This window comes from Pleurodeles waltl, chromosome 1_2 (assembly GCF_031143425.1).
Source record: "Pleurodeles waltl isolate 20211129_DDA chromosome 1_2, aPleWal1.hap1.20221129, whole genome shotgun sequence".
Classification (NCBI taxonomy): Eukaryota; Metazoa; Chordata; class Amphibia; order Caudata; family Salamandridae; genus Pleurodeles; species Pleurodeles waltl.
Window position 1 is genome coordinate 1126248024 of NC_090437.1, and position 19645 is coordinate 1126267668.

The 19645-nt window shown below is 48.0% G+C and overlaps 1 protein-coding gene across 2 annotated transcripts in view; it reads right to left on the minus strand.

The window, feature by feature from the left end:
- LOC138248727 (ADP-ribosyl cyclase/cyclic ADP-ribose hydrolase 2-like) overlaps positions 1–19297 on the minus strand; it is a 266855-nt gene extending 247558 nt beyond the window's left edge. The window contains exon 1 of one of the 2 annotated variants that reach the window (XR_011194637.1): positions 19126–19288. Coding sequence is in view for 1 of the 2 variants with exons in the window: in XM_069202589.1 (XP_069058690.1) it covers positions 19126–19163 (38 nt within the window). In the remaining variant the exon portion in view is untranslated. Of the gene's footprint in view, positions 1–19125 lie in introns of both variants that reach the window. The other variant, XM_069202589.1, reaches the window with a different exon arrangement.
- Positions 19298–19645: the final 348 nt, after the last annotated feature.

Consider the following 19645-nt stretch of genomic DNA (forward strand, 5'->3'; position numbering starts at 1 on the left):
TTGTTGTATCCCTGCAGCCTGAACAGCGTTATGACCCTTGGAGTCCACATCTTTGACCTGGGTACAAGAGAGAAGAGGTCCAGTCCTCAGCACGTCCAGTCCTCTTCTGTTCTGCCTGAGGTCCAGAATGTATTCTGAAATGGGTTCCTGGAGGTGCCACATTTATTCCTGGCATGAGCTAGTGGGTAGCAATTACTCATGGGCAGTGCTAACCAACGGTGCAAACATATCTAGGGTAACCATACCCATTTTGGGCCTTTTCAAGATGGTAACATTCTAGATTTGGGCAGGGGATGTGTGTGGGGAGAGTACTATGGTAATTCTAGTGCCCTCCCACATCTAACACTGAAACCCAATTTGGGGGAGTCAATGTACCTACAATAAACTCAGAGACAGAAGTCTGGGTTAATCAGTAGGGTTTTCCAGCAACCAGATAGTGGATACACAAGAATTATTTTGGCATCCTGTTTCCCTTTCTTTAATGAACACTCTAAAGTGTTATATATAAGACCTGAAGTCCTGCCAAGCATGAATGTGAACTAAAACAGGATTTGACACTGAGGCCCTCATTTTGATTTCGGCGGCTGAATCTGCTGCAACAAACAGACCGCCAGTGCAGGCTGTCTGCTGACCGCCATATTAGGAGTCTTTGGAGGATTTCTGCCCATTTCTGGGCAGAAGTCTGACTCTGAAGAGGCAGTTGCATTGCCAGCACTGCCACGGCACCAAGACTCCGCCAGCCGTATCACGTATCACGAGCCGCAATACGGCTTGGCGAAGTCTTGCTGGTGTGGTGGTGCTGGCGATGCAAGACCCATCCCCTCCAGGACAACCTCCTCAACGGAGAAGGTAAGTGATCATCTGAAAGAGGGTGTGGTGTGGGGTGTGTTGGGTACATGTGTGTGCGTTTAAGTGTGCGAATGGGGGTGTATGAGTTGGTGTATGTGAGCGAGTGAGTGGGGGTGTCTGTTTGCAAGTGTGTACATGTGGGGGGTGCGTATGTGTGCAGGGGGGTGTCTGTGTGTGCATGTCTACGTGTGTGAGTGCGTGAGTGCGAGTATGTGGAGGGGGTGTAGTGTGAGTGCGAGTGGGGGGTGGTGAATGCATGCATGTATGTGATTGAATGTGAATGTTTACGTGCGTGTATGTGCACATGAATGGGGGGTGTCTGGGGAGTGATTGTAAGTGTGTGGACCGGTGGGGGAGGTGTGTGGATGTGTGGGGGTGGTTGTGCCGGCAAAAGGAATGGGGATTCCTGTTGCCGGGTGAATGACTGCCAGGGTTTTCGTGGTGGTGTGACCGCCACGGAAAGACTGGCGGTCTGCAACTTTGTAATCCTGCCGGCACGCTGAGGCCTGCTGCCAGGTTGGAGGTGCTCACCACCGTCAGTGGCTGTTGGACTGCACCAGCGGGCCAGGCGACGTTGTGGAGGTTTGGCATCTGCCAAGCCCCACAACTCGTGATGTAGTGGCCGTTGCCGCCGGGTCCACAGTGGTAAGACCGCCACGGCAAGGCTGGCAGTCTGACCACCAGCCTCGTAATGAGGCCCTGAATGTCCAAAGGGATGCTGACAGCCCCTGCCATGCATGTGCTCTGAGGTTCAGAGGAGTCATCTCTGCCCATTCAGGTCAGCTTGTTATTTGCTCCTGTGAATAATTTCACACCTATTCACACGCTAATCACTGGCTGTGAGAAGGTTCAGTACAAATGAAAATTAGCCTCCACAAACTTCAGGCAGGGAAAAGTTAGTTTTCCACAATATGCATTATACATTTTTTACATAATAATTATTAATTTAATAGATTTTACTCTGAACTCTGGTTTTCTATATAAGACAACTAGTCCTACCACACGAAAAATAGCATTTGGGGTGCAAGTTGCTGTAAGGACATGTTAACTTTAAATTTGTGGACTACAAGGGCTACATAGGAGTGAAAGGGATATTTTGATCTGTGTAGGAAGTTGGCTCTGTATGTGCTATTTCAAAGTAAGGAATAGCATGCACAGAGTCCAAGGGTTCCCCTTAGAGGTAAGATAGTGGCAAAAAGAGATAATACTAATGCTCTATTTTGTGGTAGTGTGGTCGAGCAGTAGGCTTATCCAAGGAGTAGTGTTAAGCATTTGTTGTACATACACATAGACAATAAATGAGGTACACACACTCAGAGACAAATCCAGCCAATAGGTTTTTGTATAGAAAAATATATTTTCTTAGTTTATTTTAAGAACCACAGGTTCAAATTCTACATGTAATATCTCATTCGAAAGGTATTGCAGGTAAGTACTTTAGGAACTTCAAATCATCAAAATTGCATGTATACTTTTCAAGTTATTCACAAATAGCTGTTTTAAAAGTGGACACTGTGCAATTTTCACAGTTCCTAGGGGAGGTAAGTATTTGTTAGGTTAACCAGGTAAGTAAGACACTTACAGGGCTTAGTTCTTGGTCCAAGGTAGCCCACCGTTGGGGGTTCAGAGCAACCCCAAAGTCACCACACCAGCAGCTCAGGGCCGGTCAGGTGCAGAGTTCAAAGTGGTGCCCAAAACACATAGGCTAGAATGGAGAGAAGGGGGTGCCCCGGTTCCGGTCTGCTTGCAGGTAAGTACCCGCGTCGTCGGAGGGCAGACCAGGGGGGTTTTGTAGGGCACCGGGGGGGACACAAGCCCACACAGAAATTTCACCCTCAGCAGCGCGGGGGCGGCCGGGTGCAGTGTAGAAACAAGCGTCGGGTTTGTAATGGAAGTCAATGGGAGATCTAGGGATCTCTTCAGCGCTGCAGGCAGGCAAGGGGGGGGTTCCTCGGGGAAACCTCCACTTGGTCAAGGGAGAGGGACTCCTGGGGGTCACTCCTCCAGTGAAAGTCCGGTCCTTCAGGTCCTGGGGGCTGCGGGTGCAGGGTCTCTCCCAGGTGTCGGGACTTAGGATTCAAAGAGTCGCGGTCAGGGGAAGCCTCGGGATTCCCTCTGCAGGCGGCGCTGTGGGGGCTCAGGGGGGACAGGTTTTTGTACTCACAGTCTTAGAGTAGTCCTGGGGTCCCTCCTGAGGTGTTGGATCGCCACCAGCCGAGTCGGGGTCGCCGGGTGCAGTGTTGCAAGTCTCACGCTTCTTGCGGGGAGCTTGCAGGGTTCTTTAAAGCTGCTGGAAACAAAGTTGCAGCTTTTCTTGGAGCAGGTCCGCTGTCCTCGGGAGTTTCTTGTCTTTTCGAAGCAGGGGCAGTCCTCAGAGGATGTCGAGGTCGCTGGTCCCTTTGGAAGGCGTCGCTGGAGCAGGATCTTTGGAAGGCAGGAGACAGGCCGGTGAGTTTCTGGGGCCAAGGCAGTTGTCGTCTTCTGGTCTTCCTCTGCAGGGGTTTTCAGCTAGGCAGTCCTTCTTCTTGTAGTTGCAGGAATCTGATTTTCTAGGGTTCAGGGTAGCCCTTAAATACTAAATTTAAGGGCGTGTTTAGGTCTGGGGGGTTAGTAGCCAATGGCTACTAGCCCTGAGGGTGGGTACACCCTTTTTGTGCCTCCTCCCAAGGGGAGGGGGTCACAATCCTAACCCTATTGGGGGAATCCTCCATCTGCAAGATGGAGGATTTCTAAAAGTTAGAGTCACTTCAGCTCAGGACACCTTAGGGGCTGTCCTGACTGGCCAGTGACTCCTCCTTGTTGCTTTCTTTGTTCCCTCCAGCCTTGCCGCCAAAAGTGGGGGCCGTGGCCGGAGGGGGCGGGCAACTCCACTAAGCTGGAGTGCCCTGCTGGGCTGTGACAAAGGGGTGAGCCTTTGAGGCTCACCGCCAGGTGTCACAGCTCCTGCCTGGGGGAGGTGTTAGCATCTCCACCCAGTGCAGGCTTTGTTACTGGCCTCAGAGTGACAAAGGCACTCTCCCCATGGGGCCAGCAACATGTCTCTAGTGTGGCAGGCTGCTGGAACCAGTCAGCCTACACAGACAGTCGGTTAAGTTTCAGGGGGCACCTCTAAGGTGCCCTCTGGGGTGTATTTTGCAATAAAATGTACACTGGCATCAGTGTGCATTTATTGTGCTGAGAAGTTTGATACCAAACTTCCCAGTTTTCAGTGTAGCCATTATGGTGCTGTGGAGTTCGTGCAAAACAGACTCCCAGACCATATACTCTTATGGCTACCCTGCACTTACAATGTCTAAGGTTTTGTTTAGACACTGTAGGGGCACAGTGCTCATGCACTGGTACCCTCACCTATGGTATAGTGCACCCTGCCTTAGGGCTGTAAGGCCTGCTAGAGGGGTGTCTTACCTATACTGCATAGGCAGTGAGAGGCTGGCATGGCACCCTGAGGGGAGTGCCATGTCGACTTACTCATTTTGTTCTCACTAGCACACACAGGCTTGTAAGCAGTGTGTCTGTGCTGAGTGAGGGGTCTCTAGGGTGGCATAAGACATGCTGCAGCCCTTAGAGACCTTTCTTGGCATCAGGGCCCTTGGTACTAGAAGTACCAGTTACAAGGGACTTATCTGAATGCCAGGGTGTGCCAATTGTGGATACAATGGTACATTTTAGGTGAAGGAACACTGGTGCTGGGGCCTGGTTAGCAGGGTCCCAGCACACTTCTCAGTCAAGTCAGCATCAGTACCAGGCAAAAAGTGGGGGGTAACTGCAACAGGGAGCCATTTCTTTACACAAGCCCCCCCCAGCCTACAGGCCAGGAGACTCAGCCCAAGCTGGGAGAGTCTTCCTAGTCTGTCAGGCGAGGAAGAGTAGGAGAAATAGGCTGGTTAGTTGCAGGGCCTACTCTGCCTTACATCCTTCTGTTCAGGTCATTCCCTTTGGGGAACTGACCCACTTCCACAGTGATAGGACCTAGTCTGAATTGCCTCTTGTCTGCCTCTTCAATGTCTCCACCCATTCTTTTTATTTTAGGTTTAGAGGTATCCACCTCTGCTAATCTTATCTTAGCCAGGGTCATCCCTAGCTTACCCAAAGAGGTTACCCAGAGCTGGAGTAACCCCACCATGACCAACAGGGTCAGGGGGCCTAACTTGCTATTTGGCATGGGGTCTGACCACCATGCCAAGGATAGTGCAGCCATAAAGGCTAACACCCAGCAGAGGCCACTGACAGCTGTCAGTGCCCAGAACCACACCTTTAGCTCTTCACCTACAAGGGAAGGGGCTAAGTTACAGGCTTCTTTGGGTTCAGGGTGCCTGTCTGCTGTATTAGAGTGGGGGGTTACCACATTTTGTAGTAAACACCCTTCTTCCACTCTTTCTTCTGTTAGCTGAGGAGCCACCCACTCAGGTTTAACAGTTGCCTGACGAGCCAGGACTTCTTGTGGGTCAGGTTGGACTTGATCAGGGCCATTTTTGGAGTTCTCCCCTACTGGAGCAGAATCTCCTTGGCTTGCTGTAACCTTGGCTAAAGGTTGTCCACCCTTCCTACTCTGTTTTCTTTTCTTTTTCTTCTGGGGCCTGCTTGCATTTACTGCAGAGGCAGGACTTCCAGAATCCTTGGGAGAGGACTGGCACTGGACCAGTTTCTCTCTTGGGCTCTGACTAACCTCTGGGTAGTCATTTCCAAGGAGACAATCAAGGGGGAGGTCTGTACTGACTACTACCCTTCTCCAGCTAAGAGTGCCACCCACTTCTATGGGCACTAAAGCCACAGGCCTCTTAGTGACCCTGTCTAGGCTAACTCTTACCCTGGCAGTCTCACCTGGGATGTACTGGTTTGAGAGCACCAGCCTGTCATGCACAATAGTGTGACTGGCACAAGTGTCTCTCAGGGCAGTGGTTGGGATTCCATTCACCAGTAGGTGGTGGAAGTGTCTACTTCCCTCTGGAATCTCCAACTCACCTGTTGGGCCCTGTTTCCAGTTGAAGGCTAGGAAGACCTCCTCATCTGAGGAGTCATCTCCCATGGCTACACTGGTTACCCCTGGAATTTTGTTCTGGGGTTTGTTTTTGGGACAAGAAGTGTCCTTGGTGTGGTGCCCAGACTGTTTACAGTTGTGGCACCATGCCTTAGTGGCATCCCAGTTCTTACCCTGGTACCCACCTTTGTTTTGGGTTGTGTCTTGGGGCCCACCCACCTGTTCTGGTTTTTGGGGGCCTACAGAGGACTCTTTTTCTTTGTTTCTAGTGTCACCCACTTTTTCCTGGGGAGTTTTTGTAACCCCTTTCTTTTGGTCACCCCCAGTGGAAGTTTTGGTTACTCTAGTCTTGACCCAGTGGTCTGCCTTCTTTCCCAATTCTTGGGGAGAAATTGGACCTAGGTCTACCAGATACTGATGCAACTTTTCATTGAAGCAGTTACTTAAAATGTGTTCTTTCATAAACAAATTATAAAGCCCAACATAGTCACACACTTCATTTCCAGTTAACCAACCATCTAGTGTTTTTACTGAGTAGTCTACAAAATCAACCCAGGTCTGGCTCGAGGATTTTTGAGCCCCCCTGAATCTAATTCTATACTACTCAGTGGAGAATCCAAAGCCCTCAATCAGGGTACCCTTCATGAGGTCATAAGATTCTGCATCTTTTCCAGAGAGTGTGAGGAGTCTATCCCTACACTTTCCAGTGAACATTTCCCAAAGGAGAGCACCCCAGTGAGATCTGTTTACTTTTCTGGTTACACAAGCCCTCTCAAAAGCTGTGAACCATTTGGTGATGTCATCACCATCTTCATATTTTGTTACAATCCCTTTGGGGATTTTTAGGATGTCAGGAGAATCTCTGACCCTATTTAAGTTGCTGCCACCATTGATGGGACCTAGGCCCATCTCTTTTCTTTCCCTTTCTATGGCTAGGAGCTGCTTTTCCAAAGCCAATCTTTTGACCATCCTGGCTAACAGGGGGTCATCTTCACTGAGAGCATCCTCAGTGATTTCAGAAATGCTGGACCCTCCTGTGAGGGAAGCAACATTTCTGACTATCATTTTTGGAGACAGGGCTTGAGAGGCCCTGGTCTCCCTATTTAGGACTGGAAGGGGGGAATTGCCCTCCAAGTCACTAATTTCTTCCTCTGTGAAGTCATCCTCAGAGGGGTTGGCTTTTTCAAACTCTGCCAACAGCTCCTGGAGCTGAATTTTGGTAGGTCTGGAGCCAATGGTTATTTTTTTGATATTACAGAGAGACCTTAGCTCCCTCATCTTAAGATGGAGGTAAGGTGTGGTGTCGAGTTCCACCACATTCATCTCTGTATCAGACATTATTTTGCTAAGAGTTGGAAGACTTTTTAAAGAATCTAAAACTGTTTCTAGAATCTAATTTCAAACTTTTAACAAACTTTTAAACTCTAAAAGACAATGCTAAACAGGGACTTAACACACAAGGCCCTAGCAGGACTTTTAAGAATTTAGAAAAATTTCAAATTGCAAAAATGAATTTCTAATGACAATTTTGGAATTTGTCGTGTGATCAGGTATTGGCTGAGTAGTCCAGCAAATGCAAAGTCTTGTACCCCACCGCTGATCCACCAATGTAGGATGTTGGCTCTGTATGTGCTATTTCAAAGTAAGGAATAGCATGCACAGAGTCCAAGGGTTCCCCTTAGAGGTAAGATAGTGGCAAAAAGAGATAATACTAATGCTCTATTTTGTGGTAGTGTGGTCGAGCAGTAGGCTTATCCAAGGAGTAGTGTTAAGCATTTGTTGTACATACACATAGACAATAAATGAGGTACACACACTCAGAGACAAATCCAGCCAATAGGTTTTTGTATAGAAAAATATCTTTTCTTAGTTTATTTTAAGAACCACAGGTTCAAATTCTACATGTAATATCTCATTCGAAAGGTATTGCAGGTAAGTACTTTAGGAACTTCAAATCATCAAAATTGCATGTATACTTTTCAAGTTATTCACAAATAGCTGTTTTAAAAGTGGACACAGTGCAATTTTCACAGTTCCTAGGGGAGGTAAGTATTTGTTAGGTTAACCAGGTAAGTAAGACACTTACAGGGCTTAGTTCTTGGTCCAAGGTAGCCCACCGTTGGGGGTTCAGAGCAACCCCAAAGTCACCACACCAGCAGCTCAGGGCCGGTCAGGTGCAGAGTTCAAAGTGGTGCCCAAAACACATAGGCTAGAATGGAGAGAAGGGGGTGCCCCGGTTCCGGTCTGCTTGCAGGTAAGTACCCGCGTCTTCGGAGGGCAGACCAGGGGGGTTTTGTAGGGCACCGGGGGGGACACAAGCCCACACAGAAATTTCACCCTCAGCAGCGCGGGGGCGGCCGGGTGCAGTGTAGAAACAAGCGTCGGGTTTGTAATGGAAGTCAATGGGAGATCTAGGGATCTCTTCAGCGCTGCAGGCAGGCAAGGGGGGGGTTCCTCGGGGAAACCTCCACTTGGTCAAGGGAGAGGGACTCCTGGGGGTCACTCCTCCAGTGAAAGTCCGGTCCTTCAGGTCCTGGGGGCTGCGGGTGCAGGGTCTCTCCCAGGTGTCGGGACTTAGGATTCAAAGAGTCGCGGTCAGGGGAAGCCTCGGGATTCCCTCTGCAGGCGGCGCTGTGGGGGCTCAGGGGGGACAGGTTTTTGTACTCACAGTCTTAGAGTAGTCCTGGGGTCCCTCCTGAGGTGTTGGATCGCCACCAGCCGAGTCGGGGTCGCCGGGTGCAGTGTTGCAAGTCTCACGCTTCTTGCGGGGAGCTTGCAGGGTTCTTTAAAGCTGCTGGAAACAAAGTTGCAGCTTTTCTTGGAGCAGGTCCGCTGTCCTCGGGAGTTTCTTGTCTTTTCGAAGCAGGGGCAGTCCTCAGAGGATGTCGAGGTCGCTGGTCCCTTTGGAAGGCGTCGCTGGAGCAGGATCTTTGGAAGGCAGGAGACAGGCCGGTGAGTTTCTGGGGCCAAGGCAGTTGTCGTCTTCTGGTCTTCCTCTGCAGGGGTTTTCAGCTAGGCAGTCCTTCTTCTTGTAGTTGCAGGAATCTGATTTTCTAGGGTTCAGGGTAGCACTTAAATACTAAATTTAAGGGCGTGTTTAGGTCTGGGGGGTTAGTAGCCAATGGCTACTAGCCCTGAGGGTGGGTACACCCTTTTTGTGCCTCCTCCCAAGGGGAGGGGGTCACAATCCTAACCCTATTGGGGGAATCCTCCATCTGCAAGATGGAGGATTTCTAAAAGTTAGAGTCACTTCAGCTCAGGACACAATTTAGGGGCTGTCCTGACTGGCCAGTGACTCCTCCTTGTTGCTTTCTTTGTTCCCTCCAGCCTTGCCGCCAAAAGTGGGGGCCGTGGCCGGAGGGGGCGGGCAACTCCACTAAGCTGGAGTGCCCTGCTGGGCTGTGACAAAGGGGTGAGCCTTTGAGGCTCACCGCCAGGTGTCACAGCTCCTGCCTGGGGGAGGTGTTAGCATCTCCACCCAGTGCAGGCTTTGTTACTGGCCTCAGAGTGACAAAGGCACTCTCCCCATGGGGCCAGCAACATGTCTCTAGTGTGGCAGGCTGCTGGAACCAGTCAGCCTACACAGACAGTCGGTTAAGTTTCAGGGGGCACCTCTAAGGTGCCCTCTGGGGTGTATTTTGCAATAAAATGTACACTGGCATCAGTGTGCATTTATTGTGCTGAGAAGTTTGATACCAAACTTCCCAGTTTTCAGTGTAGCCATTATGGTGCTGTGGAGTTCGTGCAAAACAGACTCCCAGACCATATACTCTTATGGCTACCCTGCACTTACAATGTCTAAGGTTTTGTTTAGACACTGTAGGGGCACAGTGCTCATGCACTGGTACCCTCACCTATGGTATAGTGCACCCTGCCTTAGGGCTGTAAGGCCTGCTAGAGGGGTGTCTTACCTATACTGCATAGGCAGTGAGAGGCTGGCATGGCACCCTGAGGGGAGTGCCATGTCGACTTACTCATTTTGTTCTCACTAGCACACACAGGCTTGTAAGCAGTGTGTCTGTGCTGAGTGAGGGGTCTCTAGGGTGGCATAAGACATGCTGCAGCCCTTAGAGACCTTTCTTGGCATCAGGGCCCTTGGTACTAGAAGTACCAGTTACAAGGGACTTATCTGAATGCCAGGGTGTGCCAATTGTGGATACAATGGTACATTTTAGGTGAAGGAACACTGGTGCTGGGGCCTGGTTAGCAGGGTCCCAGCACACTTCTCAGTCAAGTCAGCATCAGTACCAGGCAAAAAGTGGGGGGTAACTGCAACAGGGAGCCATTTCTTTACAATCTGATAAAGGGGCTTGATTTGCACTCTAGTGAATGGCCCAGTAGGTGCTGGAGTCCACTAGTGACATTTAATTTTTAGGTCCTGGGTACATTTTGTACCATTTACTAAGCACTGGTCGGTAAGTTAAACATACCAAATAGGGATATGCTAATTTGACAATGCCTGAAGCGGGAACACAGCCACTTTACCACTGGTTAGCAGGGTTAAAGTGCATAGAGGTCTGAAGCCAGTGAAAGGCAAAAAATATTGGGTGACCACACTGAAAAGGCTGATTTCCTACAGTGTCCATCACCAACAGACAATGGTTTACATTGAAAGTGCACAGAAATGAGCAGGGCTCCTCAGTAGCCACTGGAGCTGGGGATTATGGACTTCCAATCACTTGACACCTCAGACAAACTCTTATCATCTGCTCCACCTGCTGGTCCATGTCAGAGCCAGAGCTTTTTCCTTAGTCTATGTCCTGAGCTTCTCCCTTAGTGAGGCTTTGGTTTTTACAATGCCCTGATGATGTTTTTACAATGCCCTGATGACCCACATGCACCAGCTGATTGAGCCTGGCCTGTAGGACCCTAGAAGAGACAATGCAGAATCACTGTGGCATAGCTGCAACGGTGACATACCTGTATAGGCAGACATGTTACTGGGGTTCCTTAGGTGTAAGCATAATGGGGCACATATGGAAAAAATGGAACACTGGTCTTGATGTAAACACTTCAACAGGATTACAGCTGGCTGACAGGGAAACGTTCAAGGCAAACATATACGAGCTACAAGCGTATTAAATGGAACAATGATCGAAGACCCCTCCCCTTTGGAGAACAGAGTGCTGGATGAGCTCCTGCACAAAACACTATTTCGCTGATCTATTTAAAAAAGTATCTACAATTCACCATACATATTTATAAAACTAAAAGCTGCATGGAAAGCTGATGTCAGTCTGTTTGAGAAGGAGGAGTGGGAGGGGGCATTGAGAGCTCCCCATGAGGTGGCAATAAGGTCGGATTTAGGCTGGTAAAGCTATATTGTGCATACTACACTAAAATATTACTTCAAAGAATGGGGAAAATTGATACAGACAAATATGGAGGAGGCTGTGCACAGCCTAGATTCTTCCTCCACATACTATGGTCCTGTAAAAAACAATATTGGGACAAGGTGAGGGACTATTTAAGTTAGTAATTGGCATACAGGTAAAAGATGCTGCTAAATCACTTATCCTTAACATTTGGGGAGAAGAGGGCCCGCTAAGTACATCAGTGTATTTGTAGTACTAGGGTTGATGGTCACAAAAATAAATATAGGTAGTCATCAAGTATCTATAACTGGAAAGATGGTATTGACTGGCACATGCTACCAGAAAACAGATGTATGAATGTAGAGGATGCCACAGGAAAAGGGCAAAATGTTGACAACCGTGAAAGCAATATAATGTAATGTTTCGTGATGTCCAGTGTATTAAGGGGACAGACGCATTCGAGGTTCATGAGGGTTGTAAAGGAATGGTGGTTAATGCTGCTAGCGCACCCGGTCCTTAGTATGTAAACTTACAAGGGGACGCGTATAGGTCGATTAACCTTTTGGATTGCATGGAGTATCCTAGTCATGCAGTGATCACTGACCTAATAAACAACAATAAATCATTATCAACCACTTAAGAAACCCAAAGGAAAAACCATAATAATCAAAATAACCATCACTCATGGAAAGGTTAATAGTTTTTATTCCCTATTGATTACAAAGTCTAATCAAAAGTTAATTTTGTTTTCATTAATCAATCTTTATTAATGCAACAAGGAAACCGTATTCTCCAAAGAAAATCATAAGCAACAATGCAGATCATAGGTCAGTGATTATCAACATTAATGGAATAATTCAGCAATTCAATTTGTCAGTCATTTGTCACCTCTATCAGCCTACCTAACCAAGATTAGCATCAGCATGTGGGTCTTCATGCAAAAAACAATTTAGAGAAAAATATTAATTTGGAAAAAATCTACCTAAGAGAGAATTTCTGTAAATACAGCGCAGTTGGTACCTAGAAGAAAAGGCACACAATCAGTCACATTTTCATAGCTACCTATACAGGATGGATTAGCAACAAGTCAGTCTTCGTCCCTAGGTCATCAAGGGTCAGCTACGGATCAGGCTCACAGAGTATAAGCCCAATGGTCAGCACCTCAGACAGCGTCTCCTGACATCATGACTTTCTGCCCGCAGTTCTGATTTCGCTCCCCTTGTCATGACTTTTTATTAGGGTCTCCCAGTCCATCCCACTAATTGCTAATTGGTCAGTCTTGCCGGAGGTTATGACTCTAACCTATAGTTTTTATTTACCAAATCTCTATTTCTGCATAGGCTTCAAGCCCCATACATTGATTGGTCCTTCTTGTGATGAGAACATCATCTGGCTCTTCAGGTAACAAAATTGTTGCATACATAGGTGATCATTACAACCTCGGTGGTCTTTTAGCAAGACTGCCGAGGGACCGCCGTGCGGAAGACCGCCAGTAGTGGCGGTTTGCCGCTCGGCGTATTATGACTGTTGGCTGTTCTCCGTCCTTTTTAGGATGGAGAGCCGCCAACAGCCATACTGGCGGGCGGTGGGTAAGTGGAGGTTGCTCCACCTCCACTGCCACACCAACAGAACACTGCCCAGCGAATCACGTCCTGTGATTCGGCGCGGCGGTGTTCTGTTGGCGGTGTGGTGTCGGCGGAGCAGCCCCCATGGCTCCCGTCCCCTCTCGGAGGATCGACAGAACAGGTAAGTCGATCGTCCGTTAGGGGAGGGGGGTGTTGTGTGTGTATGTCTGTATGTATGTCTGGATGGATGTGTGCGTGTATGTTTGTATATGGGTGTGCGTGTCTGACTGAGTGTGTGGATGTAAGCATGTATGTTGGTGTGTGTGCGTGTGTGTGTTGGTGGTGCCTGCGTGCTTGTGTGCGTGTGAGTTATGTGATGTTGGGGGTCGGGTGGGGAGGGGGGCCCTGCCACCTTTGGGGGGTGGCAGGGGTGGTGGGGGGTGTAGGGGAGGGAGTCGGGTTGGGGGTGGGGGGTGGGGGATACTCCTATCAGTGCCAGGGAAGGAATTCCCTGGCACTGATAGTGCTTACCGCCATGGATTTCATGGCGGTTCCTACCGCAGGAAATCCACGGCGGTAAGCCGGGTCAAAATACCGGCGGCGGTATTGTGACGGCCGCCGGGCTGGAGGCCCAGGTCTCCAGCCCAGCGGGCGGAACAGCGAAGAGGCGGATGACCATAATTCCAAAAAAAAGACAGACAGCCTGTTGGCGGACTTACCGCCGCTTTTCCGTCTTTCCGCCAGGGTCATAATGACCCCCATAGTCTTTAGTCAGTGCCTCTATTGTTCAAGTCCTGGGAAAGTACATTTAGCCTACACTACACATAATTGAATCAAATTGTCTTCATCATCTCCTGTCCGCTGGTACATTGCAGAATGTTCTAGCAGAGCTGTCTGAACTCTTAACAGTTCAAGGTCCTTCCTTCCAGTTACCAGTCCTCGCAAGGCTTTTCGAAGTTTCCACGTTATGAGCAAGCAGTACCCAGCGAAACCAGGCCTTTAATCCAGCTAATTTAAGAATTTGAATTACCATAAAACATAGGTTATTCATCCAGTTGTGATATATTAATATGTTTTATGTAGATCTTCTCATTATTTAACATCTGTTAATACACATGGTGACCACTACCCGTGGGCACATTTTCGATTATACATGTTATTTACTAATATTAATTTCTCTACACATGTTTCTCAATAATAATTACACATTAATCATTAGAAATCTGTTGAATTAGCATATCTGCTCCATCAATGCTTAGATGGAAATTTGTGCCTTATTTGCTTCTGATTAATGCTACAGAGTTGTTGAGCCTGGAACTGTTTGAATTGAAGTGACAGATTATTTGCATTGCAAAATTAATACAAATATTTTAAAAAAGACAATGTGGACCGCATCAGTGGTGACACACAGGTCATAGCAGGCCCTCCACAGCGTCTGAATGTCCTGTCCGCTGGGTACATCGCGTCCTTTCCTTTGGACAATGAATGGTGCCTATGTGGTTGTGATGGCTACCTTTCAGGCCAGTTTGAGGCACTCATCTTCCAGTGATGTGGCTGCTATCTTCTGTCGGGTAAATGCTTTTGGGCGGCTCAAGCCTGTGATCAAATTAATGTTCTCTTCAGTCTAGTTAGCTACCCCATGATCTATGTGGTGCCAAAGGAGGTGTGTCTGCTTGTTTCTGGTATCTAAATGTGAAATTATATCTTTGGAGCTACGGGACCCACTTCTTGAATTCTGGAGGAGCAAAGTGTAACGTTCCCAGAAACAGACAAACTGGTAGCTCATGGTCCATGATCACTTCAAAATCCTGCCCCTATATATATAAGTGAAAGTCCTTCCACCTAATGGCTACCACCTCTCTTTCAATTTGTGAATAATGTAGCTCTTTCTCGGTCAATATGTGGCCATTTCTAGGAAACTCCTGATCTCTGTTCCTGTGGTTGGTGTGTTGGTCTCTCAAATGTCGCATTCTGACAATCTATCCTCATGTTGTTACCTGAGAAGACGTAGCTGTAGGCTCCATCTTGTTGGTGAGGAACGTACTCTTTTGTTGGTGCAGGCTAAGCCCCCACTCAGCTATCCTTCTTAGCATCACCATGAGCCGTATGCTGTGTTGTGTTCATAAAGAGTCTAGGTATATATGACAATATTGTCACTCATATCTAACACCTCAGGTAACCCAGACAGTGTCCCTTGATCAAATTTTGGAACACTTCAAAGGCAGAGGAAATCCCAAAGCTCCAACTTTTGTAGGTCCTCAGCCCAATGTGAGTGGAGAATGTTGTGATATTTTGGCTGGCCTTAGTCAGAGGGATTTGGTGGCATCTGGCATTCGGATTGAACTTCAAAAACCATTTAGGTCATGGGGTAGATCATCATTGTTTTTTTTTAAACCTTTATTTTTACATTTTTTCACAGATAAAGAGTGATAATGAAGTGCACCTGTCGGTGCAATGCATGAAGTGGGATCATCTCATTTACTCCCATCTCCACCTCGAGGTGAACTGTATCATCAAGGTACAAATAACCTCACATTTGTCAGTTCTATACAGCGACCACATCCAATACCATTAATTTATGATGTTATCCTCCTCTGTCGTGACATTTCCCTGTGTTACATATGAGTGGTTGCGGAGTCTGTTCCCAAAAACAGTGTTACTCTGTGTCTGATTCTGTCTCTTCCCATGCATTAAAGGAGTGTGACATTGCCTTCGGAGCTGCCAAATCATTTGTGATCTCGTCAGTGCATGACAGTTTCATGTGTTGTTCCTCTGCTACTCTCCATTCAAACACATGCTTGACCCACCGTGTCTCATCCTGTACCCTGGTCCCAATTCATCCTATAGCAATTCTCCACTAGGCTAGCAACAATGGCAAGTGCATTAGTTTGTAGGAGAGTTTTTGTGCCTTATGTTTTTTTATCATGTCCAAGAGACAAGATCCTGGTAGGAGCTGCACCTCAACCCCCACTACCTCTTCTGTGTAGGGTGTTACCCATTCCCAGAAGTTTTTTTACCTCTGCACAGTGTCATGCCATATGTATAAATGAAGCTTCTGCAGCCCACAATGGGCACAATTTGATGATCTAGAGAGGTCTATATATGTAAACCCTACTGGTGTCAGATATGTGTGGTGTAGAAAATTAGAATGAAGCAGTTTGAATCGATTGGATACTGTAAGATTATCAAAGGTTAACATAATGTGCCTCTCTCTTTAGATTGTCTTGCTAGGTAGGCCCATGTCTATTTAGATTCACACAGTCCCTTGTTGTTTTGGTTTCTGTATCATTACCATGAGGGACTCCCAAGGAATGGGCCCTATTACTTTTTAAATTACATCATGGTCTTCCAAGTTGCTCAACCTCCATTGTGGAACAGTATCCATATGGAAAGGGATTCACTGGTGTCAGAGCACAGTGGGTTCACTGACCTATCAATGTGCAGTTTTACTGATTAGGTCTTGAGACACATCATACCTTTGTACAGGTTGGGGAAGTGCTTTTCAATGTCTTTGATCCCCTTGCAGTGCATCTGATCGACAAACACCACTAGCTTCAGTGAAGTGCTGCCAAGGCAGGTGTCATCCACGGAAGCAGTGAAAGTCTTGTCCTTGTCTTTCAGAGAATGGGTGAAGGATTGAACATCTGAATTTGGCTGGTCCCATGACATTTACTGAGGCCCCAGTGTGAATGAGGGTTTTGAATGCTTAGCCTAGCATCTGGACCGTACACATGGGCCTGGCTGCTCATGGTTTGGATCACTGTGTGGCAAATAATAGGATGAAAGCACCCTTGCCTTTGTCACCGTCCTCTTCATCTTCATAGCCTCCAGTCACACTCTCTAGGATTTGCTGGCTGCTCAGTTTCTTGCATTTGCAACCACTGATTGGAGCATTTGCCTGTCCTGTATGGCCACCCCACCACCTGTGAAAAGTGATTACTCCACACACAATTGTTCCATGTCTTGCCTTGTTTGGGCTTAATTTTGTCTTTCTCTTCTATATGGATCTGCACAAGGGCATCCTCCATCTTCTCTGCTCTCATGTTGGAGAGTTTGTGAGAGCAGCCTATTATCAATATCATCTAGCAACCTCCTGGTTCATGCAGTATCGTCTTTCTGAGCACTGATGACCTGCAACCTTATATTACTTGAGGCCTGATTTTTTGTAGAGGGTCGTTGTTGGTGCATGTGCAGTCAGTTCTCACAGCCTTGCATAAAACCCATCAATTTGTGTTACCATTGAGAGGCATGATGGATTTGAAACCCTAGAATTCTGGTATGAAGTGATGGCTAAAATGGCTATCAAAAGTTGCAACTGACCCTTCATAGTCCTTCTCATTCTCTTTCTTTGGTAGGTTGTTGAGCAGCTTGAATATCTCCTTTCCCACATAGCAGAGCAGCTGGCATGTTTCATACCCCCATCATGTCCCTTCATAGCTATGACGTAATTGTTCGGGCAGCCCACCCACACATGCTAGCAGGGAGCTGCTGTCACTGGATCTGCCAATTCCCTGAATTGGGGTACAGGGTTGCCAGCTTTTCCTATCACGTGGTTCTTGTGCAGCGTGTTGGGGGTGGGCAACGTTTAGTGAGCCTCTCCTTCTTGTGGTAAGCTCATCAAGGTAGCATTGCCAGGACCAGGCACCTGTAGCTCAGCTCGTCTCTGGGGAGTGGGCTTCCAGTCAGTGCACAACAGTATCTTCAGCAGGAACGAGCGCGGTGGTATCGCAGTAGACAGACAAAATTCTTCTTCACATAGGGTTATAGGATTTTTTCTTGTGGACATATGTGACCCAGCTTTCACATGCTAATAAATGTCTCTGTTATTTCCAAAAACTGCTCCCCTTTTCAACATCACTTATACACGTGTGGGTGATGGGGGTTGCTACCAGCAGCCTTTGGGCGCATTACTGCACTTCTTTCAAGTTTAGAGTCCGGCAGCTGCCTTACCGGCCTGCGTGATGCATCTGACCTTCACTCTCACTTAATGACTGTTGTGTTCCAAAAGGGCAGCGGAAGCGCCCAGAAGCAAGCAGCAAACGGCAGGCAAACAGGTAACAAAAGCACTCCAACAGTAAATGATCCGTTGCTCCACACACCTGGAAAAACCTCCCCAGGCTATTTATTTGTAAATCAATCAATTAAACAATTAATTACGCAACGGACCCTACAATCGAAGAATACCACTAAAGGGGGAATTAAAGCCATTCCCCCTCACTAATTCTTCGATGGAAGAGTCCATGTATAAAACATAACAATGACCATGTGTGTACAATTATTCTAGAGTCAGGCAACTGTTCACCTTGTTTGTCACCACTGCTGCCTCGTGCAGGCTTACAGGCGCAAAGAGCCCTCCAAGGGTAGAGGTGAGAAGCCGTGCCAGCAACACTACCACTGGAAGTAGGAGAGCAGCTGCCAAGCCAGCCACGCAGAGGCAACCTGCGACACTCGGGGGCCCTTTAGACCTCGTCTCCTACGTGGCACAGGGAGCGGTGGTGCACGGGAACCACACCATGTGCCTGCTTTGGGTTGCAACTGCTGGCTCGTGAGTTAAGCAGTCCCATTTATTGGCTCTTGTGGCAGCACCCACCCAGTCACCAGAGTGAGTGCGTCAGCCTGCTAGGCCATGCACATTATAGTCATCAGTAGTAAAAAGCTCTAATTGTAAGAATTTGGGCCCAGTAGTACTTGACTCGGGACTCCTGAAATCATTTTCCCAGCAGGACGCAACTAATGATGCCAGAGGGACGAGTGAAGGGTGCAATGGGCAGTAAACCCTTTTGTGCCAAAGGAGTCAGAGACGCGATCAGTGAGACGGAGCACCCTGGAGTCAATCTACGAAAAATTAAAATGCTGAGAAGCAGGACAATGGCCAAGGAGGGTCAAGAAAAACAGTCCGCTTGCATCTTCCAGAGCCCACCCAGAATCCTAAATAAAAAACCTGCGTGATTTGTAGATTCCGGCATAAAGGCCGAATACCATTTGAAACAGCTTAACCATTATGGACAGATGGCTTGACACTAAAATGGTGATTACATGCCATAAAGGCTTTTTGTCCGTCCCATCGATCACGCACACAAGAATGTTAGCACTTGATACAGTTTAGGTTCACTTTCTTGTTATCTCTTCGCAATAAAATGGTTACGTTTTGATTGTCATAATGATATGTCTCAATCACTTAACAAACCGGTAGTACTGGGGAGGTGGTGACAAGATGCATGGGTTATGGAAAGCCTGGAATACTTACAGATAATCTTGATTATACTGATTCCTCATTCCATTACCTCCCGTCCCTCCCTCGCCTTCCTTTCCCACCAATGAGGCTCCCTGCCTCCCCCTAGGCCCCTCCCTTCCCCTTAGAACCCCCCCCCCCACCCCCACCACCTCCTGTTCTTTTTGTCTAGCCCGCTAGACTTACCTTTTCCTTCTCCTCCACGGTGGGGCCTGGGGGGGCATCGTCTTGCCTCTCGGCGAGCGTGGGGCTCCTCGCGGTGAGTTTCCCGGTGGTTGCTTCTTCCTGTGGCAGGCGGCGCTGCCTTGGAGAAGGGTCCTTGGAGTCTGCTGACGGAGTCGGTCGGCTCTGTGGTGGCTGGGGCTGTGCTTCCGGATCTTCACCTCGCGTAGGCTGGGCTGATGTGCCGGTTGTGAATATTTGCATTTGGGCAGTAGGACGGGCGTTTCTGCCCGCGTTTTTTATTACTTGGGGTTAATTAACGCGCCTTTCTTATTTGCTGCTGTTGGATGGGGGGGGGGCTTTTTCCCTTATTTTACTGGATGCTGTTGGCCTCTTGGGTGCATTTCTTGTGGGGATAATGTCGAGGCAGGTTCGTTACAAGCGGCGCAGGATTGTATCTTCGTTTTCTTCTTCGGGGGAGGATGTGGCGGTTCCCATTACCACTCCTGGTGGACACCAGGTTGCTCTAGGGGTTCCTACACCT